The sequence below is a fragment of the Ursus arctos genome, unplaced genomic scaffold, assembly GCF_023065955.2.
Source record: "Ursus arctos isolate Adak ecotype North America unplaced genomic scaffold, UrsArc2.0 scaffold_5, whole genome shotgun sequence".
NCBI classification, from domain to species: Eukaryota; Metazoa; Chordata; class Mammalia; order Carnivora; family Ursidae; genus Ursus; species Ursus arctos.
In genome coordinates, this window is record NW_026623067.1 from 72,318,541 (window position 1) to 72,344,273 (window position 25,733).

Sequence of the window (25,733 nt, forward strand, 5' to 3'; positions counted from 1 at the left end):
GGTACACAGAAGATAATGAAAGAGCATCTTCTTGTATCATCTGGCCAAAAATAGAGAAAAGGATGAAATCCTGACAAGATTTTGAAATAAATTAGATTGTCTGTGGGTTATAATAAGAAAGGAAATTTACCCATGAAAGTTGAAAAGGAAACAGCAAAAGTTAGTCATGTGATTGCAAGAATCCAGAAGAGCATTCAACACCAAAAGAGAGAAGGGTCACCAGAATACTTTGAAGCTGGGTGAGCTGGTAATTTTAAGGAACACATTTTCCTCACCCTTTTTAAGCAAGCAAATCCACATGGCCTTTGTCTCATTTCTCTGGTGACTGCCAGAACTCTTCTTGAAGCGATAGCTGCCAGAGCGTTCGTCTCCTGCTTCCACAGCTCTTATGTGTGCAGAGCAAACAGTCTCCTCGGTTCTTACATTACATTCAGTTTTTCCAAGAATTTGTTCCCAACCTTTTTTTCAGAAATGATTTCTAACGTGATATTCACAGTTTCCTAACTCCACGCATCACATTCATATGATCTAATCCTCAAACTACCTGGGTATACTATATATCTTATTCAATTGGACTGAAAGAAATTCTGGTTGGCAAGCCTTTGTTTTTGTTGTTGTTGTCGTCGTAGTTGTTGTTCTTTGTTTTTTCTTTTAAGGGTGGAATATACTTCATTTATCTTGGGCACTTTTAAACCTATGTCAGAAGTTTTATTCTATGCCAGTAGAAATCCCATTCAGACTATATTGGTCAGAAAATTCTAGTAATACCTTTTAGCTTTAAAGGAAAAGTTAAATGAGGAGAATTTAAAAGAAGGTGTTCCTGTATGAAATATAATTTGAGGATGTGGAATGACATAGCCTGCTTCACCTACTTTCCATGGCGGTGTCATGGGAGTGTGGGGGCCCTGACTGCTATCTGCACTGGTGGGTTACCCTTTTAGCCCTGTCTCATTTGCAGCTGTCTCATTTGATAGTGTTGCAGGAGAGTTGTCCGGCTCCCTAGTCCCTAAGAGAGGTAGTACGGTCATCCCTAAGGCAGATCATTTTTGGTTGGCGGAAGACTGGCACGGAGTCACCGCTACACAGAAGTGGGTGCAGGCAGGGCCATGCGGGACAGCAGTGCTGAGGTGCCCAAGAAGGCAGGAAGTGCATGCCACCAGGAGCAGGCACGCTGTGGTGCCAAAGCCCTCCTCATCAAGGTGGAGGACGAACTTCGGGCGCTCTCAACAGCCCAGTGCTTGTGAGAGGCCATGACTTGTGCCGCTCTGAAGAAATGGGAGAAAGTGGGTCACTTCAGAATGAGATAATTTTCCTTACCCTTCTCTGAAAGAATGGGCCAGCATGACCAAGTCATCATACAAGCAGGGAGAGTTGCAAAGGAGATTTTTAAGAGCTGTGACACTTAGAGAAGTCTCTTCTCTTCCCAAGAGCCACTGGTCACTTCTAACTTCCTAGGGGTTCACTTTGCCTCTTTTATTTTTTTTTAACCAGGATAGTGTGCCATTTGTTGGGGTTCTACTTTCAAAGGTTGTCTTCTAAAGTAAAAAAGTTTTTCGGAAAGCATTTCAAATGGAGACATGAGAGCCAAATGTGGTCAGCCCCTGGGAAATGTAGGTGTTGAAGGGTCAAACCTATGCCATAGCACTTGGTATGAAATGTTTACTACTCCCTGAGCAGGTAACAGTAGATTCAGTAACCCCATTTTACAGGCTGAAGTTGAATTGTCATGACATTTTTCAAGGTAGAAATAAAGTACTGAAGCCTGTATGAGTTTCTTTGTCAGTATCCGTGTTGGTCTAAGCACCTTTCGGCCAGTCTCTGGCAGTGAATCCATAATTCAGATGAAAACAATTGTTTAAAGCCAGTGTGCAGAAAATAGGTAAGCAACGTGACTACTATTTTTAGTGCAGAAATATATTCAAGATCAAAGCCATTAACGTTTGCCCGTTTTATTTAATCCTATGCCTTTTACCTACAAGATACAGGTCTTCTGACATACAGATGAGTGTACAGGGAATGATTTAGGCTTTGTGCTGTCCAAATTAAATTCTAAAAGCCAGGATGTTCATCATTCTGACATCTCTTTGCAGATGCAGAATGTGTATTGAAATATCTCTTGAAATGTGTCTTGTTTACTTGAGGAATACATTTGCCAGATCATGTTCATTAGAAATAATACCTGAATAAGGGTCTTTAATAATGTATCTCTTTTTAAATCTGAAATTGAGGCACTGTTTTCCCAGTTGCTGGAATGTCTGTTTCTCCTGATTACCTATATTTTGGATTTTGAGGTTTCCTTCTAAATAGTTTATAATTTTTCCTTAAGTTTTCTTTAGAATCCATTATTTTTGGCTCTGTTATAATCTAGGTTTATAGATAATAAAAATGGAAAAGTTAGGAAAAGATATTTGAAAGGAGTCACTCCCTACTCTTAAGATTTCTTGTAATTAAAAGTACTATTATAAGTTGTAGGAGTATTATAAGTTGTAGGAGGTGTGTTCTTTATAATACCTCAGAAGCACAGTTTTAGATACTCAAAGCCTATTTAACAGTCCTCCATTTTGACATTTTTTAGACATTTTTGACATTTCTTATGTAAAGAACAAGAGGATTTTATGGCCAATGAGTAAAAATTTCCAGGAACATTCCTGAAACCATTTTCCATGGAATTTCAGTGTTACCAAAACAAATAATGTGAGTTTACCTTGGACCTCATTGATCTAAATAAATTCCAGTAATCATACAGTTGTGTAGTAGAACTTCCAAGTGGGAAGTTACCATCATTCCCAAGAGAATTAATGGTTCTTGGGAAAATGTATGACTTAGGGGTGCCTGGGTGGCTCAGTCGGTTGAGCGTCTGCCTTCAGCTTGGGTCATGATCCCAGAGTCCTGGGACGGAGCCCTCCCCACCCCCCCGGGGTGGGGGGAGTCTGGCTCTCTGCTCAGCGGGGAGTCTGCTTCTTCCTCTCCCTCTGCCCCTTCGCCCTGGTCCTTCTCTCTCTCTCTCAAATAGATAAAATCTTTTTTAAAAAGAAGAAAAAAATGTATAACTTAGAAATGACAAAACTGTCTTTCACTCAAAAAACAAGATTGTGGAAATAACAGAATGAGCCTAGGAATCCTCAATTTGCCTTTTATGGAGTGCTCACTGAGACCTTGGTCTATTAGGCCAATAAGATAGAGCTAGAAAAGTGAACGTGCACTTCTCAAATTTATTTTGCCATAACCTCTGTTAAAGTTTTCTGAGCACCTCAGGGGTGTGTGTGCTCCATGGAACCGACTTTGTGAAGCAGTGGGTTAGATTTAATCGTGTAGCCTTTACTCAAACAAAGCTCCAATCTGGCAAACCAAAACTTTGCTTTTGCCAACATTTCGATACAAAGAGCTAGCATAAAGTGATGACGTAACACATTCCAAATATAGGAACGTTTATAGTGAAGTTGTCTGAGCTATCTCGTCCCCTCTTTTCTCTTACAGGTGTTTCATCCCAAACATCTATGCGGCTCTGTTCACTGCGGCCCTTGTTCCTTTAATGTGCCTTGTGGTGGTGTTCGTGGTGTTTATCCACGCCTACCAGGTGAAGCCGCAGTGGAAAGCATATGACGATGTCTTCAGAGGAAGAACAAATGCTGCAGGTTTGGAAGCAACCCTATTTGCACTTTGGAGATGGGAAAATGTCACTGAATAATTTTTACCAAAAAAGAAAGGGAGAGAGGGAGGGAGGGAGTGAAGAAGGAGGGAGGGAAGTTAGGCTCAGTTTCCAGCTCTGAAACCATACGTTAAGCTATGACTCCCTAGTTTCTCCCGCTTCTTGGCCCTTCCTGACGTGTCTCTTTCTTCAGGGCTCCGTAGGTTTTACTGCTGCTTCCAGTTTTGCCCATAAGATATTAATGTTCAATTAAATGCCCCACAGCCTTGGGAGCTGCTTTCCCAAGCTTTCTTCAAGTCAAGCAGTAACCGCCTGTGTTCAGCCTGTGAAATCTATTCCTTTCTCTCAGCTTCTGAGACTTCATCACAGACATCCCTCCCTGACACTCGTGAGTGCCGCAGTTTGCATGTGGAGTTCTGATTGTGCTGACAGATGTTTAAAAACATATGTGATCGGACAGCTTCATAACTGGCTACACATGTCTGGTTACTTAAGAGTGCAAGTCTTTCCAGCTCAAGTTGGCTTTCACTGCAGCTCATTTTTTCCCTTTGAATCATACTTAACGCAGGTTTTTATGATCTGATTCTTTTTTGTTGTTGTTGTTAGATTAGAGTCTCTTAGGACTTTTCTTAACTAGGAACAATAGCCACACACCTACATAGAGAAAATTCCCTCTAAAATGGTGTGAGTGACGGGGACATGAGAAAGAATCTTGTGAACTGGGGCTGGGGGATCCCTCTTGGGCCAATGAAGAAGTCTCCTCTTTTCTAAGTTTTTATAGATCGAAAACCAAATGTGTGAGAAGAATTCTCACATTTTAAGAGCTTTTTGAAGTTTAAGCAAGATACCATATATGAAGTCCCTTGAATAGTGTCTAATACATCAGCAGCAGCTGAGTAGATACTGTCACAGAATAAGGAAAGGAGACCGTCTAATGTATGAAGAGCCTTCTAGTTCCTGAAATGGATCAGGAACACGTGCAAAGATTTTCCTCACGATGTAAAGAGAAGGGACTTGTTGATATTAGTTTGTGGGGTAGTTTGTAGGATAGCTGTATCTAGCCAGCTCTTCTCTCTTCTTTCCCATTTAAGCATGCAATCATTGTGTGAGCAGAAATATTATTTAAGGTTATAATTAATCTTAAATTCCTCAGTAAAAGAAGCAATATTCATAATGTAGAAATCCTACTTTTTCATGGGACGTAGAATTTACTCAGAACCTGTGCTTTTATTCAACTTGGGATTCTTTTATTAAAATACGTATTCTTTTTTGAGCAGAAGGTTTGTTTCTTTCCCCAAATGATAAAATTTCTTCTGTTTTCCATATGATGTAAAAGTGCCAGTGTTTGCATGTTTGCAAAAGTGATAACATAAGGGCCTAACCTAATGAGTTCATTCTTCTTCATGGCTAAATCACCTTTTGGATATGCTCCATCATAGATATAGTAGATAATAATACTCCAATTATCTGAAAAACATAGCCCTCAAGCATTAAACATAATGCTAAAAGCTTCAGCACTTGTTTCTCAACTAGGGAAACCTCTTGCCATGAAATATTAATAGGAGCATTGTTCCATTGTAGCTTTTCAAATAAAAAAAATTATATTTTTAATTCCCCTATTCCCATGACAATTTGGTCTAATAGTCATTAATTCACACTTGGACTCTTACAGTATTTTCCTGAGTGGTCCCTAGTTCTAATCTTTTCCTTCTCCATCTCATTTTCTTAGATGTCTGTATTTCACAAATGTAAAGTGGATTCCGTCAACTCCAGCATTACAGTCATTCAGGTTCTCTCTCATGGCCTGAGAAAAGTCCAGTCTCTTTGGCCTACAATACAGGAGTCCCTACAGTCCACCCACCCCTGGGCTATCTTTTCATCCCCAAGTCAGTTCCTGTTTATCCTACATTCTGACCATGCCACGTATTTACTCTTTCCTAAAATTACCTGATCCTGTCATCTTTGCTCATGTAAGGAGACCTCTACTTTGAACTCTTCATCATTAGTTGATAAAACCCATGTGTTTCGTAAGTAATGTGAGGAAATGTGGATGAGAGAGAGGTGGAAGGAGTTTATTACCCTCCCATAATCCTCATTCACTCTCCGCACCTGTCCAAAATAAACCCATAATCTAAGTAAAAACGGTTTGCTGGATAAGCACAAGTTAATTCCCCTAGAGCCCTTTCCAACAAGGTACTACTCAGTCCTTTATAGAAGTTCTAGAAATTCCCAACATGCTACCTCTTCCCTGAAGCCTTTGCAATCGCCTCTTCACAGAACCACACCAAGTAAGGATTGCTCATTTCCTCATCTATGGCTGTGAGACACTTTGTCCCTACAGCCATTACAGTACTTATCCGAGAATGAAATGGTGACTTCTTTCAGTGTGTGTGTGTGTGTGTGTGTGTGTGGTTGATTTCATTAATAAATTAGGAATTCTTGGAGGGCAAGGACCATTTATTATTGATCTCTGTATCACCATGGCCTTGTAGAGTGCTCAGTGGATAGCAGGAGCATAGTTGATATTGTTAATATTAATTATTGTTAATAGTTAATATAATAAATCAATAAGTTCATAATCATAAATGCACCATAAAATCTTATAGGTTTGGATCCTTAAGCTAAATATAGCATTAAAAAGAAGAGGAATCTGTTATATCATCAAAAGCAAAAATTAGAGGATTTATCTCATTGATCTGTTTGTTGGGTATCACTTTGAACGTTATTATCATTGGGGCTATAATTTTTTTCTTGACTTCTGTGTGATCCCCAAAAATATGTGTTCAGCTCTGACTGCTGGCCTAATCTTTTATATTTTATTTGCAACCTACTGTAACACAACCGCATTTGAATATGCTCCACTTATTTCAAATTTAAGATTTCTAGAAGAAAAAAAAATCTCTACCAAGGAGCATTTGATACTCTTTTTGAATCTTTTTGCTAACATTCCATTGCATTAAAAAGTGTCTAGTCAGATGGCACTGTAAATTCATGTATGACCCTCTGCCCTGCTCCATAGGAGTTAAAGACAGGATATAACAAGAGAAAATATTTTTTAAAGTAAATATCTCTGTGGCTCAGAAACAGAGCAGGAACACAAAGTAATGAACTGGACCAAAAGCATGGATCCAGTGTTTTCTGGGTCCACAAGCCAGTGGATGCAGGAGTAGCTCAGCTGCTGTGGGAGTGAATCAGGACCTAATTTTCCCCAAGGCAAGTAGACTGGGGCAATAGCACCTGCATGAAAAAAGCCTGAAAAAGCCCTGCCACAGTAGCCTGTGCTTTGGCTTACAGGAATTTGGAAGTCCAAGGAGAAGGCAGACGAAGCATCTCATCAAGTGCCTGGGCCCAGTTCTCTAGAGTTTGCAGACTGAATAGCTAGCATATCACATGTCACCATGGGGACAGGAAGCCCAAGACATCAAACTAGTTCTCTTGGAGCAGGAGAGCTGAGTGAAGGTACCCATAAAACATAAGACAGAAAAAGGCAGGCAGACAGAGAGAACAACCAAAGCGACAAATGCTTTCTACTCAAGATTAGCTGCCATTTAAAAGTTTCCAACATTGGAGGAAAACCAACAGATAGCCCTTAAAATCAGCAATCAAAAAGATGAATTTAAGCCAAAAAAAATTTTGAATAGAGAATAAACTATGAATAACTTTGATAAGTATATTAGGATCCTTGAAAATATAGAGCAGGAATCCTCAGACTATGGGCCTCCTGGCCACTCACCTGTTTGCCCATTTCGTCTCTTTGGTAAAAGCTTCGTTGAGATATTATTCACATGCAGAGGTCCTCTGTTTAAATTGTGTAGGCCACAGTCTTTTTTTATATTTATATAATCGTGTGACTATCACCATAAGCTAATTGAGAACATTTTCATGACCTCAGAAAGAAAGCCCATCCCCATTAGCAGGCACTCCCCATCTTAGGCCCCAGGTAACCATTAATCAACTTTCTATCTCTCTCTATATGTCTGTTCTGGACATTTCCTATAATTGGATCATAGAATATGTGGTCTTTTTTTTTTTTTTAAAGATTTTATTTATTTATTTGACAGAGAGAGAGACAGCCAGCGAGAGAGGGAACACAAGCAGGGGGAGTGGGAGAGGAAGAATCAGGCTCATAGCGGAGGAGCCTGATGTGGGGCTCGATCCCATAACGCCGGGATCACGCCCTGAGCCGAAGGCAGACGCTTAACCGCTGTGCCACCCAGGCGCCCCAGAATATGTGGTCTTTTGCGTCTGGCTTCCTTCCCTTAGCGTAATGTTTTCAAAGTTCGTGTGTATTATAGCAGGTACCAACACTTCATTGTTGGTGGTGTTTTAACTGACAAATAATATCCAACTGTACGCACACACTACATTTTGCTCATCTGTTCATCAGTTGATGGACAGTTGGGTCATCTCCACCTTTTGGATATTATGAAAAATGCTGCTATGGACATTCGTATACAAGTTTTTGTGTTAACATAGGTTTTCCTTTCTTTTGGGTATATACCTAGCAGTGGAATGGCTGGGTCATATGGCAGCTTTGTGTTTAATATTTTGAGGCACTGCCACACTGTTTTCCAAAGTGACTGCAGTGACCTGTTTTTGTAAGTAAATTTTTCTTGGAACTGAGCCACACCCGTTTGTTTACATATATTCTGTGGTTGCTCTCATAATGCCAGAGTTAAGTCTATGTTGTTGCAACTGGGACCATGTGGCCTGCAAAACCTAACATATTTAATATCTGGCCATTTACTCAGAAAAGGTTTAACAGCTGACCCCGATATAAAGAAATATTTATCCACTAAAAAAATTGAAACATAAAAAACAAAAATAGGTGTAAACAATATAAAAACAGGCAAACAGGAAAATGAAATAATTTCAGAAATCTTGGCACTGAAAAATATACTCTTTGAAATTTTGAAATATCTTAATATTTGAGATAAACCCTAGGTGAGAAGCAGAGACAAGGAATGAATTAGAATCTAACACTAGGATTGAGGAATTCACCAAGGTAACATACAAAAAGAGAAAATATGAAAACTACGCTAGGAGTTATGAGAACAGATGACCAAAAGAAAAGAACGTAGGGAATGGAGAAAACGAAGATTCGAAGAGGTAATGGTTAAGAATTTTTCAGGATTGAAAAAAAAATAATACAATTACACATAAAATAAATATCTCTATTGTAAAAAGGGGGGGTAAAGAGGATGCTGAGGAGTCCAGTATATTAGCAAAGTGTAAAGTACATTTTGAAAGTTCCTATGTCTGTATTTTTGAAAAACTGGAGAATGAGCACCTTTTCTTGGCTTCTAATATTCTATATTGTTGTAAGTGGCACCAGCTCCACTCCGGAGTTCAGATGCCTCGATGCAACCTCTCCGCAGAACTCGGCCTCAAAGGCAACACGCAGACTGGGGCCCAGGCTCTTCTCCGCTTTCCTCTGAGAAACCTGCCCTTTTTCCACCCCATGCACTTAATACCTGAGAAGGAAGCAGTTCTAATTAGTCTCAAGCATATTCCACTTGGTTCTGCGGTTTCCAGGCGTACACAAAAGCAGCCTGTTTTTCCGAAGGCAGTTTAAATGGTTTGTAATTTAGTTATGTTTTGCCCTGCATTTTTGTAACTGGATGAGCGTTTTTAGATAGATAGTATCGTGAGAAATAGATTCTCAAGTAATGAATCAAGAGCTGAAAGTAAATCTCCTTTTCTCATAAAAGCACAGTTTCCTAGTTTTACAAATGATGTGTAAATTTGGAGTATTTGGGGTCATATGTTGCTAAGGGTTTTTTTAAAATCATTTTAACAATGAGTTAGGTGCATTATGAGAAGGAAAGGTCAATTCCTAGTTTTCTTATAGCCAAGCTGGTTTTTGTGTTTAGGTAACTGGGATGATTGTGACTAATTACTTATCTTCGAGTTTTAGGTTTGGTAAAGGGATGTGATTAGTTAACTCCAGCATCAGACCTCTTTGAGTAACTAAAGAGCTTGCATCCATCATTTCGTTAGGCCTAGAATCTTCCATATTTCTATAGAACTGTTCTCCAAACAAATCACTCTTATGCAGATTAGATGTGTCTGACAAGAGGAGAAATTTTATATCAACACTGCTGTGTTTAGTTATGACTGCTAAGTACCAGTCCCTTTACCCTCTGTATTTTGAGTGACTTTTTTGGTCCTGCTAGCCTTTAATTTCAGAGTTCAGATACACTCGATGAAATCTAAGGAAAAGAGACAGAAAAGAAGCTGCCAGTAAATAAAATACACTCTCGTGCTGTATTCTCCCAAAGATGGCCACTGTCAATCCTTTCCTTTTCTGAGTGTGGTCTGGGGCAGTGATTACAGCTTGGCATTCGTGGCCCTTTAGCTGCCAGACTGCTATGAACCACATTTTCGAAGGTCAGTGCTCCTAATGAGATTCACTGGCGGCCCCCTCCCTTCAGTGTGGTGAGTGTGCAGTGAGAATGAGTCAGGAAAAAGGTATGTTCCCTGAACTAGATTTCAATGTCTGAAACAGCATTTTAAACAAAGCCTATAATTTTAGGGTTTGGTTTTGATCTCTGGCAATGATAAGCTTGTCTCTCCTTTTGGGCTCATTAGAATTTACTGGTTCTTTCTGAATCATCATCCAATTCCTATGTGAGGAATGATTCATGGATCAGGGAAGGAAAATTAATTTGAATAAAAAGAGGAAATGGCTGATTACAAATCCTTTTCTTATAAAATCCCACACATATGTTTCAGTATGTTATATAAAAAGGTAATGGTGGCTTGATCCAGCTACCTGTGGATAGCATAAATCTGAGATGTGTCGAGTCTCTGGTACTATAATGACCACTTCTCTACTTGGGAGCATATTCTAGGATGAATGCTTCCATTTTTTCTGAGGCTCCATTTCCTCATATGTAGAGTGAACAGCAACAGTAAAATAAATAAAGATTGCATCAAAATTATGAAAATCATTGGAAAAACTTGTTATAATGAATATATAATGTAATCCCTTACACCCTAAATTTGAGTGACTTTTTACTCTCTGGACATTTTGAAAATTTAAAAAAGGGTTTCAGGAAACTTGGTGAAATCCAAAGGAAAGAGAAGAAAAGGAAAGAGCTCCTGACAAATGCAGTACACTCTGCGCTGTGTTCTCCAGAGATGGCCACCATCCGTTGTTCCTCGCCCTTTGCATGTGTGCTTCTCCTCAGAGAAAGCGGTGGAATCTTTTTTTTCCCCTCCCTTGAAATCTGGACTGGCTTTGGACTTGCTCAGACTCGTATGACGTGATTGGAGTGAGGCCGTCCCATAATGGGCCTAGCCTTTAAGAGGACTAGCACTTTCAGCTTCCTTTCTCTTGGAAGTCAGCCACCAGAAGTCCAATTACCCTGAGACCACCATGGTGTTAGGAACCCCAAGCTAGTCGTGTGGAGTAGCCATGTGAATAGACATGCTTGGCAAGTTGTTTCAGGCATCCCAGCTCTGATTCCAGACATGTGAGTGAAGAAGCCTTCTTGTAGGTTCCAGCCTGAAAAACTGCCCAGCCCAGACTATAGGACTGTGAGAAATCATAAATTATCTTAAGCCACTAGGTTTTTTAGTGGTTTATTATGTAGCAATCAATAGCTGAGACACTCTTGTTCTAGAATCCTTATTATTCTCACATCAAAATTCTAAGAATGTCATTGTCACTTCAGATTTTATTGCTTGCAGAAACAGACGTGGTTTATAAATAAAAATGAAAAAAAATAGGATTTTTGTTTCCTAAAGCAAAGTCGACACTTCCACTAAAGTGAAGTAAAAGTAATCTTACCTAGTAACAGTATGTGCTTGAACAGGATCCAGAATGACCAATATAACAGGTTTCACATGTCCTTGGCAGTAAGCTACTTGTTTGCAGTCTACTCCCAATTCCATTGCTGAAAAGAAAATAAAAAAACAATGCCTAGGGACTTAAGGAAAACCCCAGAACTTCTCACTAAACAATGAACAGTCTCTTCCACTTGAGCTTGAAAAAGCTTTGTGAGCACAATTCAGTCCTCCCACATTTTGCCAGTGGTGGTAAAGAAAATCCAGAACACTTAAAGAAATTTTACAGATGCTCATCCTCAGCTTAGACTTATATCTAGGGCCTCTGTCTTCAGACATTCGAATTAGAAATCTTTGAACCGAAAGATGATGTGTAGTGCCTGAATGTTTGCTTTCTGCAGCATTTGATAATGCATCTTAAAAACTCTTAGAACAATAACATCAGGAGTCAGTTTCCTAAGCCTTAGGACATCCAAATAAAAGTAAAAAATAAAATAATAGAGTTGAAACAAAAATTTAAGCTTTCTCTCAACTCCTGCTTTACACATGTAACCAAAGAAGAAAAGGGACTGATCATTTATAGCAGAGCTGGGTTTTTCTACAACTCAAGTGTGCTGAGTAACTTTACCTCATTGAACCTCCTTTTACCTAGTCTTTGCTGGATACTGATGGACAAGGGTAGTTCTCTATTGAGGCTATTTCGGTATGAAACTGTTAAATTCAATTTACATTTTCTAGGTGGGCAGAGGGCAATGAGTATGGATAAGATACGGTTGGAAGAAAGAGTAGGGGGCTGACCTACACATAAGTAGCAGGTGTGAACTATGTCCTGGTGGTCATAGTCATTATCCTCAACACCACTGACGATTAAGGCTCACCATACTCTAGCCACTGAGCTAAGCATTTTGTATATATTATCTCAGTTTTTACAGGAATCCTCTGAGGCAGGTATCATTATTCCTATAATCAGACAAGAAAATCGTGGAAATGAGAGGCTTAGAAAAGTGTCCATGTTCTAAAGCTGTTAAATTGAGCAGCTGTGATTAGAGCCATAGGTGAGTCTCAAGCTCTCCAGAGCTGCCATTACTGCAAATACCAGTACTTCACCCCTTCCCATTTTGTTTTTGTTTTGTTTTTTCTAATTTTATTTATTTATTTGTCAGAGAGAGAGAAAGAGCGCAAGCGGGGGAGGGGGGCAAGCAGAGGGAGAAGCAGGATCCCCTCCGAGCAAGGAGCCTGATGCGGAACTCGATCCCAGGACCCTGGGATCATGACCTGAGCCGAAGGGAGACGCTTAACTGACTGAGCCACCCAAGCATTCCCCCCTTCCCATTTTGTTATCAGAAATTTCATTGAGGGGCGCCTGGCTGGCTCAGTCAGGAGAGCATGCAACTCTATTTATTTATTTATTTATTTATTTATTTATTTATTTAAAAGATTTTATTTATTTGACAGAGACACAGCAAGAGAGGGAACACAAGCAGGGGCAGTGGGAGAGGGAGAGCAGGCTTCCTGCTGAGCAGGGAGCCCGATGTGGGTCTCCATCCCAGGACTCTGGGATCATGACCTCAGCCGAAGGCAGACGCTTAACAACTGAGCCACCCAGGCACCCCAGTAGAGCATGCAACTCTTGATCTCAGGGTTGTAAATTTAAGCCGCAAGCCTAGTGTAGGGACTACCTAAAAAGAAAATCTTTAAAAAAAAAGTTCCATTGCGGGGCACCTGGCTGGCTCAGTTGGTAGAGCATGTGACTCTTGATCTTGAGGTCGTGCGTTTCAGCCAGAAGTTGAGCCTAGAGATTACTTTTTTAAAAAGTTAAATTGAGAAAAATAATATGTAAACATTAAATTAAACCTAGAAAACACTAATTCCATAAAAGAAATTATTAGACTCCATTTCCCAGAAAGAATCTGAAGTGATCTGGTCTGGTAAATGATTCCTTCAATTTCTAATTTCCAAGAAAGACTGCTCCCTCTCTGTCTGGTACTAAAACATACCTAGTTGTCCTCACTATTCTCATGTAGTGCAGGCATAATAATAAATAACTTTATAGAGCTGTTAGAAGGATTCAGTGTTAATTCATATAAAGTCTTTAGTACACTCTCTGAAACATACTAAGCACTCAGTATGTGTTGGTGTTTTTATTAGCATAACAACTTTTCAGTATGTAATTGATATGGAAAACAATCAGATATGTATCTCCTTCACCCTGTATGTTTCCTTTTATAAGCACAGTAATCCCATCACAAGGATTCCACCCTCATCACTTAATTACCCTGTAAGTCCTCATCTCCAAATACCATTATATTGAGGGTTAGGGCTTCGGCATGCAACTTTTGGAGGGACACAATTTAGTCCATAATGCCTGGGTTATATCCCCCTCCATCTTATACCTAGACAATTGGAACTCTCTTGAGACTGATACTCTCAAGTCTTGTCTGTCTCCATTCCACACTGAGCCATACAAAAAGTGAAACTGATCACATCATTAAAATCATTCAGTAGTAATCTCTAGACTATAGGATAAAAGGAAAATGCCGGGACTTAACCCACATAAACTCTCTATGTACTGCAGCCATAATGAACTCATGTTGTTGCCTAAAAGGGTGGTGATTTCTGTAAATCTGGACTTAAACAACACAACTGAATTCACTCTCACTTGCTGAGGTCATCAGTTATGGTTGTCAGGGAGGAGAGGGAATGGAATTAAAATTAACTTCCATCTTGATACACATCTTGAATAGGTTTCAGTTGGATGTTAGTGGAAGATACGTTCAGTGTGGTATACATATGGTCAGTGTCTAAAAGCATCACAGCGGCATCGTTGCTTAGGTGTGTTGCATGCTCTTTGACCTTCAGTGTGCTTGGCATCTTCTACTGACGTATGCATACCATTGCCATGCTTCAGTTGAACCCAGAGAATCAATGAAACTTTCCCAGTTGTTTATAATTTTTGTACATAGGCTGAATTTCCCATATATTTCCTTGGCAGTTTTTCTGCAAATTAATAAAAAGTTTAAATTTTAATTTTCCTGGCATTCTCCATTCTTTTAAAGGGCTTCCCTCCCCCTCCCCCCAGATCCTTCCTTATTTAATATCCTGGGAAAATTACCAATGAGGCATTTCTTCCTTCCCCTTTGAAAGCTACATGAAACAGTTATTCATGTTTATTGCTTTGATCTAAGAGCACATTCATTTCTTTTTTCAATGGATGACTGAAGTCTTCCATTCAACAGTTGGCTGATGAAAATAAAATTTCTGATTTTTTTTAATGTGTCTCTCTCAAATTTGTATTCAGACTGTTGCCAAAGAATGTATATAAAACTCTATTAGAGGGGCGCCTGGGTGGCACAGCGGTTAAGCATCTGCCTTCGGCTCAGGCCGTGATCCCGGCGTTATGGGATTGAGCCCCACATCAGGCTCCTCCGCTATGAGCCTGCTTCTTCCTCTCCCACTCCCCCTGCTTGTGTTCCCTCTCTCACTGGCTGTCTCTATCTCTGTCAAATAAATAATAAAATCTTTTTAAAAATAAATAAATAAATAAATAAATAAATAAAACTCTATTAGAGTGTATAAAAATCAGTTTTTCAAGGCTGTTTTATCTTGGAATATTTATGGCATCGAAAACATTATGCTTTATGAGTCACCTCATTTGGTGTCATTGTGGTGATCCTGTAATACACCGTGACTCTCTCTAGTCAGCCAAATCCCAAATTCTTCGGTATGTATTCCATTCTCAATTTGCAACTTTTCCATGTACTTTTTATTGCCATTCTCATTATTTAGAGAGAGTTCCAATTTATGATTCAATGCCTACCCAGTTCTTTAAAATATATATAGTTACAAAATAATTGCTTGATCACACAGTAATCAACTGCTTCAATATTAAAGAGAAGATCCAGAAATAAAAGAAAATAGAGTTGGTAAGGAAATAGGAAGTGGGGATGGGTAATCTGGGGAATTAGCAATTGCATCATAAATTTCTTTAAAAATGTATAATTGACACAGTGTCTGTGATCATAATGCCACTTAATAGTTTACATATTATAAAACTCAGGAAGTTGAAAGTGACATCTTTGTAAGTTATTTCCTTTCAGAAGAAAAGTATACCACCACCATATCAAAAGTGAAGTTTGAGTTTCATTGGGCCGGAAGGCAGTAACAAACTTGGTCTGACCCTTTCACAAAAGTACCCTTTCAGTTACCTTATCGTAAGTGAAATGGCCTGCCCCATAAAAGATCACTTTCCTTACAACCAGTTCCAAGAGGCCACTCCTTCCAATTAATAGGATGTCAAAAATATCTGTGCTCCCTTCCGTAAGGTTACCATGTCCCTGGGTAACGATTTTTCCTATTTATTAAATCTATGCTTCTCGCTTAGACCACACTTTCCCTATTCGTGTTCCTGTGGTTACCATTTCTCAGGCTACCCTCCCTCCTAGATCAGTTTCCCTCTCCACATCTCTCTCTGAACACAACCTCTCTCTGTCTCTCTCTCCCAGTTCTTCACTCTGACCTCCTTTCCCTTGACCCTGGGATGGGACAGTCCAAGACTATTTTCACTAGCTCTTTTGATTTCTTCACCAATTTGGCTCCCTCCCTAAGTGACTTTGCCAATCACCAGTCCGGTCTGTACCACACACTTCTCTTCCTTTTATTAACTAATTAGCGCTACGCTGTAATGGATACTAGTGCATTTTAAGTAACTTTAATTGAGTCATCTCTGCTTTTCAAAAATCCTTTGGATTATCTTTCATTAATTCTTAAGTAATCTTTGAAACAGATTTCACTGCCCTTAAGTTTTGCACTTATTACTTTCTAGTCTCACTTTCTCTTCAAAGTATGAAAACAACATGATGTCTCACTCACCTGTCCTTATTTTTATCTGATGATTTATCTTCGTTGTCTCCCTTCTTTGCCACTTTCCCGCCATTTTAGGTAAGGCAGTAAATAACCCGTTTTCACCAAAGCCAACCCTCCCAATTGTGCTTTCATCTGTTTTCCCTTTTCTGGGAACTTGCTTCATTAAGTTTTCCGCAATTGCCTTACACCTTAAATCTCTCTCTCTCCTCTGGGTCTTTCCTCTTCATCCAAAAACAAGCATGACTTTTCACTGTCTTTAAAGAGCTTACTCATAATGCCTTATCGGGTAACTTCTCTGCCTCTCTCCTTTACCAACCAACTTCTTCTTCTTTTTTTTTTTTTTTTTTTTTTTTTTTTTAGAGGTGGGGAGGGGCAGGGAATCTTGAGCAGGCTCCTGGATGCCCAGTGTGGAGCAGACACAGGGCTCCATCCTACAACCCTGAGACCGTGACCTGAGCTGAAATCAAGAGTCAGACGCTTACCTCACTGAGCCATCGAGGCGCCCCCACCGGCCAACTTCTTTAAGGGTACACTGTACTCTTCACCTTCTGTTCACTGCTAAGCCTCGACAGTATCTTCTTATTCTCTTTCATTCATCACCTATAACCTTGGACACCAAATTTACTGACCTCTCTTCTAATGTCCTTATCCTTACACTCTTCTGCATAGATCAGTACTGATAACTACCCTTCACTGAATAATGCCATCTCCTTTGGTTTTTATGATACTTCCTTTTTTTCTTTTTCCTGATAAATCCCAGGCCATGCTTCATTCTTCTTGTGACTCAGAACTCTGGAGCATATATGTTTTTCAGGGATTGCCTTTGCCTTTTTCATTATCATAGTGGTAATTTTCAAATCTATCAGCTTGAGCCCAACTTCTCTTCCCAGTTTCTTCCCTGCCTGTCCTCTCCCTGAGAATAAAATCTTGTCCTCAAGAAGTACATTTTCATCAGCTTTGCTCCTCTGCCTGCCCCAACTCCTCTGATCTCTGTTATTTTCTCCTCCTTCTTTTTCTTGTTCCTTCTAGTCCTTTTCTGATTTTCCTAATCTGAAGCCAGTGTAATTTCTTTAACTCCACAGTCATAGACTTTTACATCAATAGTTGTCAAATCGGACTGATCATCAAAATCAGACATTCAGAGGGGTGCCTGGCTGACTCAGTCAGTAGAGCATGTGACTCGAGCTTGGGGTTGTGAGTTCGAGCCCCAGGTTGGGTATAGGCCTACTTAAAAAAAAAAAAATCAGACTTTCAAAAATTATGGTTTAATAAGGGGTACCTGGGTGGCTCAGTCAGTTAAGCATCTGACCCCTAATTTCCACTCAAGTCATGATCTCAGACTCATGAGATCAAACCCCACATCAGGCTCCATGCCTAGTGGGAAATCTGCTGGAGATTCTCTCCATCTGCCCTCCCTCTCCTCGCCTGCACTTTCTCTCTCCCTTACATAAATAAATCTTTTTTAAAAAACTATGGTTTAATGAGTCTCCCTGCAGACTTACTGAATTAGAGTCTTCAGTGATCAAGTCCTAATAGTGGTATAATTTTTAAGTTTCTCATTGTTTTCTGATTGATAAGACCATAGATTCTACGTTGTAATATTTTGTGTCCATTCCATTCTTTCCCTTGTGGGGGCCCCTTGTCTGCCCTTCCCTTGCCTCAGGCCCTCATTATCTCCCACTTCGACCACAGCAGTAGTTGCCTAACCGGTGCCCTTGCTGGCAGCATTCTCTGTGCCAGTCTTTTTATTTTCCTAGGAGACAAAGCTTGGTGTTGATAAGGCCACACCTCTTTCTCAGAAGTTTTAAATGGCTTTCATTTCCTGTACAATAACTCTGTTTTGCTGAACCTAAACCACACGATGCCTTCATGACCTAATGCTACAGACATTCTTTTCATTAAGCACCGTCATTGACCTTTAATTCCAATCAAAAGGACTAATTTACACTAATTTATGCATTTGCCTTTTTTGATTCTCTTTTGGCTATACCCACTACCTTAATCTCAATATTTACATGCTCAAATAGATCTCAGCTTCAAGTCTCAGCTGAAATTCCTTCTCCCTCTCAAAGGCTTTGGTGATACTATCAAAGGTGGGTAACTGCTGCTTTCCCTGGGTTTTTAGTTAACTTTGTATTTCTCTTCTAATACTTACCTTCTACCTTTTATTATAGGGTGTGTGTGTGTGTGTGTGTGTGTGTAGTATTTGAAAGAATGTCCATATCTAATTCATCCTCTTACCTGTTCACATTTTATCTCATACATTTTTGATACTTGCTAAAACATAATTCTTGAATAACAAACAATAACCAAAATTTACATAAAACTATTCTAAGTGTTCTGCGTTTCAACCAGTAGATCCTCAGTGGAGACACAGAACCTTATTTGGGAGGCACTAATATTACTGTCATTTTACAGATGAGGAGCCTGTGTTTCAGAGCAGTGAAGTAACTTACCAAGGTCACACAGCTAGTAAATGGCCTTCAAGTACTTGGACTCCAGAGTCCACGCTCAGAGCTGCAACTCTGCCTTTTCTGTATGAATAAATCCCACTCAGTCAACCTCCGTGCGTGCTTTTTTAAAAAATGTAACTTGCCAACGGCCCATATTCAAAACAGACCTTTTTCTTTTAATTGAATTTGACAGAAGCAAATCATAAAATTTATTATCAATAACCTTCAGGAAAGCAAATGATGTAATTTATAATTAGGGTGCATCAACCTCCAGAAAGAAGTTGAAATTGAATTGTAGGAAAGACTAAGGGTGTTGAAGAGCAGTTTAAAGCCCTGTTGTACAGTTCTGTAAAGATAGTGTAAGTCTGTGTGGTTATAAATTAACAAGTAATAGAAAGGAACAATTTTTGATCCTTACACTCAATTAATTATACAATTTCTAAGAAGTGTGTTGGTTTCTCTCTCTTCATCAGCTTCCTTCCTAAAGTCAGAGTATTTGCAAATAAACACTCAATCTGTGGTTATAGTAAAGCTACTTTACCAACCAGGAAAATAAAATTGTTTCTTACAAATATGTTTCACAAACAGTGGAACAGGATAAAGTCCACCTGGTTTAAAAAAAAAAAATGGATAGAAACAAATAAAAATATGTAGCAGGCTCTGTCTAGCCTATTAAAGATGGAATAAAAAAATTAAAAAAAAAAAGATAGAATCAAATAGTAAAAATAGCTCTTTGGGGGGCTTGGGAAGCACAGTGACCTAAAAACTATATGGCTGCCCATTAGTCTGATCTACTAATGCCAAAATTGTGGTACCTATAGTTAAATAAAATTCCAATGCTCTCATTTTTTTTCTGCCCTGAGGAAGATAAATTTAATTTTTTTTTTAAATTTTTATTTGAGTAAAATTGACACGCAATATTACATTAGTTTCAGGTGCGCAGCATAGGGTTTCAGCATCTCTATGCATTCTGCTGTGCTCACCACAAGCATATCTGCCATCTGTCACCACACAATGCTATACGATATCATTGACTATATTCTCTACACTGTACCTTTTATTCCCATGAGTTACTCACATCCCATAACTAGAAGCCTGTACCTTCCACTTCTCTTCACCCATTTTGCCCATCCTCCCACCCCCCTCCCCAGATACTGGCAACCATCAGTTCTCAGTATTTATAGGTCTGATTCTGCTTTTGTTTGTATGCTTATTCATTTGATTTGTTTTTTAGATTCCACGTATAAATTAAATCAAATGTCTTTCTCAGCCTGACTTATTTCACTTAGCATACTACCCTCTAGGTCCATCTGTGTTGGCAAGATCTCCACCTTTTTATAGCTATGTAATATTCCATTGTGTGTATGTATGTGTGCATGTATATATACACACTACATATCTTCTTTATCCAGTGACCTCTTAGAAAAAGAAGTGGAAACGTATAGTTTTAAGTCTGGGACAAAATTAAGTGGTAGCATCTAACTTACAGTTGCTACTAATATCAGACACCTGTGAACCAGTCTAACCATTAACAATTTGAATTCCAGATGAAAGAGGAGGGAAAAAGCTGCAGTTCAGATCTCACAAATTTTAAGGTCTACATATGACATTGACAGACAAATATACAAAGATTTTAATGGTGTATCATTGGATACAAATCACTTTGAGCAAAGTACTTTGATCACTAATGTATAAATATTGTCAGTATAGATGTTACTGTTTTTTTGGACAGCCTCCTTCTTTGTAAATGATACACATGGCATTTAATCTGGGAATTGCCTTTCTTTCTTTCTTAACACAATAGTTCCTCTTTTTTTCTCTGTAAGGTCTTGGTCCAAGGTTGTTAAGTAAGAATGAGCAATAAGATATTAGTTTACTTCCATATGGATAAAACTCCCAGCCACACCTGTGGGTACTGTGCCATTGCTTAAATGAACAATGATAAGCCTGTGTATAACACTGATAATCACATTACTTTATGGTCTGTTATTATTGTGTATTCCTGAAAACAGCTCTGTATATGGGTTTGGTGTTAGTTTTCTGGTTTTACAGTTATAGCTATTTAACAACAGAGTAAGTAATATCCCCAAAGCTTTTGCGAAATATATTACATTATTTGTAAGACCAGACAGTGCCCTGATAATCTTACAGCTATAGGGAGAAAAGATGCAATTAATCATGTTGACGAGAAGATCCAAAGGATTTAACCCAAGTAGACTTTTTAGAATAGTGACATGGCAAAAGAAATAAAAATAAAATAAAATCTTCAATTTGTATTCCAGTTTTGCAATATGATAGCCAGAGAACCAAATTAAAGGAAATAAGTGTGAGGTCAGCTGGCATTTATCCAGATTCAGGGTCTACCAGAAAACAGTTCTAGAACTGACATATTTAACACACTGTAAAAATATTTTCTTGAACACATCTTTAGTATTAATTTTTATGAGACATTGTGTCAGAATTGACTCAAGACTTCAGCGTTGAATTTGAGCCTGTTAAATCTTAATGACTGCCATGTGGTGTCCTATCAAACCATCTATAAAACATAACTGGCTATTCATGGCCAAATACATAGTAACCTAATTTCCAAAAATTATGAGGCCATATAGTAAGACTCAAAATATAGATGTAGGCAGGTTGAAAGACGCATTGTATATTTTCATAGTATTATAAAAGCTAAGTGTGTTGGAAATCGCTGTTAGGTGCCTGAGCATGCCTGGAGATGAGTGTTTTGAACTCTTTAACGGCTGAGTAACCGGTAATATAGTTAGAAAACTAGGTTAAGCCAGTCCTCAATTGTTAGCTGGCTGGCCTCATGCTTGTTTAAGATCTCCTAAAAACTTTTGTCATAATGTCACTTTGTGAAATATTTATGAAGTGTGTTAAAAATTACTATGTTGGCTGTGAACCCAAATGATAATTCTTCCCATAGTTCCAAGACATTTTCCTCACAAGAAGAAACCAGACCATTTAACCTTTTCCTTAAGTATCACAGACCTATTTGACTCCCCTCAGTAGGATATTATCTAGCAACTTTGAAGTACATGGTTCAAATGGAATTACTCTAATAACAGTTTGTGCAAGGTCCATGTGGGTATGTCTCCTCTAACTTGATTATTCTCCTTAGATTCAAAATTATAGTCTGCAAATTGAAAATTATATATAGCTTTTGCAAGGCGAGACCATAATTCTAGGCTTGTACTGTTTTTTTTTTTCATTCCCAATAAATCACACTCAAAGTAGGCCTGACACTGGACTGTCCTTTTGTATCCAGGAAAGCCCTAAGTCAGCTGTTGATGGAGTGCCGCTGTTTAGGTCCTCGTCAGACCTTAAGACTCCTCTGAAAATTTGCTCACATTCCTCCTCTTTACCCCCGGAAAATACACTGCAGGCCAATATTGGTTGACTCTCTTCTCTTGCCAGGAGATCTGAGTTTTCACCTGTGCATGTCCTTGCAAATTAGGCTACTTCCTTCAGATCCCGGTAAGGGTCAGGGTAAATTCTTGCCAGAAGGTGGTAGGGGTAGCCCTCCGCTATCGGTGATGTTTACTGTACCCACTCTATGTCTCTGATGTCCTATGGGCTACTTAAATTACTTTCCAGAGTAGAAGTTTACAGCTGTGAGTCACAATGCATTGGGGAGACTCAGTGCCAGCATTTTTAAGTGGGATGGGATGGGTTAGAATAGAATAGAAAAGGGAGGGGGGAGGGAGGTGGGGGCGGGAGGGAGGCGGATAGAAGACACTGAGAGGTCCAGTTTAAATACGCTGGTCAGGAAGCTTTCAGTGATGGTTTGGGTGTGGTGGAATTTACAGTCTGCAGTCTGAAAGCAACCCTCCTCCAAGAGTGATCTTCAGACTCCATCAGGTAAACGGAAGGGTCCTATAGCCAAATGGGTTTGGGAAATTCAGGAACGAAAAAAGTTCAACGTGGTTTTTTATTGCGTGATTTTTGGGCTCCTCAGATATACAAGAAGGCGCTGTGTATAGCCACGCGCTATTTCCTGAGCTTGACTAAAGTCATGATGGTCATGAGAAGAAGAATGATAGTAGTGAAGCTTATTGAACATGTGCTTTGTGCCAGGCTCTGTGCCGACTGCTTTCTGTGTGTGGTTTCTCCCCACATTCCCCACGTGGTACAGCATACGGGGGGCAAGGAGGCATGGGGTCAATCTATGGGAATGGGGGTACTAGTAGGGCTCTGAAGGAAGAGAAAGTTTAAGAGGAAAGATAGTGAATTCGGCTTCGGATGAACTGAGCCTGAGATGCTTTGGGGGGCTCCAGGCCTGGAGTTCTAGAGCTCAGGAGAGATGGAGGTGCACATTTGGAAGTTGTTGTCCCTAAAGTGCTTATTGAAAGAAAGTCACTATGGAGATTATAAATTTAGTAAGGATGGTGAAATAAAGAACCTGGTACATAGTGGAGAGCAGAGATACAAAATCTAGCCTGCTACAGCAAATATTCGAGAGCTCCGAAAACCCATCTGGAGAACGGGGAACCTATCTGAGTCCTGTGGCTCCTGTCTCCAGATGCATTTGTAGATGTTTGTAGATTTGTTCTCTCTTCCACCCATAGTATCCTAACGCTGATTTGGCAGTTCTGTGAAATCTGTGTCCTGTTGTGTTCTTCTATGACTGTAGGTTTATTTGCTGAGAACACTAGCAGGTGACTATGCATTGTGGGGTTAGTGTTAACCATTGCTAAGAAAGCTTAAGGACACAATTAATATAGTCTCACCAAGAAACGGGGCAGATTCTCTGACTTCTTTGCACCCAAGTATCTGTTAATTTTAGAATAGAGGCCCATAATTTAAAAATAAGGCCTTTTGAAACCTTTTTTTCAATTACCTTTTTTTTTTCTCATTTAAAAATAATGCATGCCCGTTGTTGGAAATAGCCCCATAAATATCTTAAACCTACACATTATTTCACAGCTGTGCTCCTTGTTTTACGTTGATGAGTTTGTTTTAGTAGCACGTCCAAATTGTTAGAATCAGAAGGTCAGTGAGGTAAAATTAAAACAAGTACTTTAGAAGATTGTAAACACAGAATAAATTTCAGCTTCATGTAAATGAGGTGTGATTTCCATAATAAAGCCATTATTGTTGTCACTGGCGCATAGCAATAAAGCCGGGGCTGCAGTTACAAAGAGAAGAAATAATACAGCACCATACTTTCTTTAAAAGTGGCAATTAAATTCATTGAAATAATATTTTCCACTAAAAACTAAAGAGATTTTATGTATTCTCAATGGAATCTACAAAATCCCGTAAGTAGACTTTCTTAATGATAGCAGTACTAAATGACACATCCACTTGCTGATTTTTTTTCCTTTCCACAAGTAATTTCTTTCACTAAAACCTTTTCAAACTACTTTGTTTTTCACATTAATGACTCCTTGCTAATTTAAGTATTTAAATTAAGTACTTTGAGGATTTTTTTTTTTCCTCCCTGTCATAGAACTTCATCTTAACACAAGCCTGCCTTTTTTAGCATGGCCTTTAAAAAAAAAAAAAAAATTGTAGTAAAATGTACATAACACAAAATTTACCATTTTAACCATTTTCAAGCTTACAATCCAGTGGCAAAAAGTACATTCACAATATTGTGCACCCATCACCACTGTCCCTTGCCAGAAGTTTTTCATCAATTCAAGTGTAAACTCCGTGCCCAATAAACAAAACTTCCTATTCCCGATTTCTCCTAGCCCCTGGTGACTTCTCTTCTACTTTCTGTCTGGATGAATTTGCCTACTTGAGGCACCTCATAAAAGTGGAATCATACAATATTTGTCCTTTTGTGTCTGGCTTATATTATTTAACATAATGTTTTCAGCATTCATCCATGTTGCAGCATATGTCAGAATTTCATTCCTTTTTGAGGCTGAGTAATATTCCATCATATGTATATACAATAACAAGCATTTTCACTGCAAACATTTTCACCACATAACTAATAGGCCATAAGGCAATTTGGTCTTAAGAGAGAAAGTCAAGAAAAATAAAAGAGGAGATTCATTAAAAAGAACATAATGGAATATGAAAAATGAATAACAAAATTAAAGAGACTTTATTGTGAAACACAAAATATTTGGATACATTTTTTTAATTAATTAATTAATTTATTTATTTATTTATTCGTTCAATCATTCATTCATTTATTTTTAGTAGGCTCCATGCCCAACATGGGGCTTGAACTCACAACCCTAATATCAGGAGCTCCGTGTTCTACTGATGAGCCAGACAGGCACCCCTGAATACATTTAAACATGTGTAGACTCCCTGCACAGATAACTAGTTTTATTTTGTGGATTGCACCTAAGCATTTGTCTTCCAAGTCTTTCATTCATAGTATTATGCTTTTGTTGGTTTGTTTGTTGATTCATCTCCTTGTTCAGCATCACCCTTTTTCTTATTTCACTAAAATCTCTTCCTTCATTAACAGAGTTTAGTTACTGGTTTTTCCAAATACTAGGATGCATGTTTGTAACTGAGCTTTGAAGTGCATTGTGAAAGCCTTCTACACTGTTGGTTGTTCTTGGCAGATTGTCACATGTTCGTTGACAGACATTCCAAAGTTCTGTGGGAAATGTGGGTTCAAAACTCAGTGCCAGTGTATAGAGGGCTAAGATTTGTATAAACTGGGAGTACTGTGTCAGTGGAGAAATGAACCAAACCGTCAACCAGTTATCTCTTTTATTTTTTTATGGCAAAATTGCTTAATGGGCAGGGAGTTACATGGCTAAAATGTTTGCCCCAAAAATGCTTGCAGCAAAGATGTTTATGGTGAAAGTACGTAGAACCACTGAAATTCCGTTTTCTAACTAATTCACCCCTCAATGTGAGTTTCTAATGTTGCCAGTTATAGATGCCTGCTTCTGGAAGCATTGACTTATATAGACAACAGAAAAGTTAGTAGTAGTTCACCAAAGGTGAAATGTCAGCTCGTGAAATAGGAAACTGAAATGATTTTCATTAAG

General features: G+C 38.9%; 1 protein-coding gene across 1 annotated transcript in view; it reads left to right on the plus strand.

The window, feature by feature from the left end:
- The window catches only part of ADGRV1 (adhesion G protein-coupled receptor V1), a 508,055-nt gene that overhangs the window by 416,368 nt on the left and 65,954 nt on the right, over nucleotides 1-25,733 (plus strand). The window contains exon 86 of the mRNA XM_026498632.4: nucleotides 3,478-3,635. Within this exon, the coding sequence (XP_026354417.4) occupies nucleotides 3,478-3,635 (158 nt within the window). The remainder of the gene's footprint in view (nucleotides 1-3,477; nucleotides 3,636-25,733) is intronic.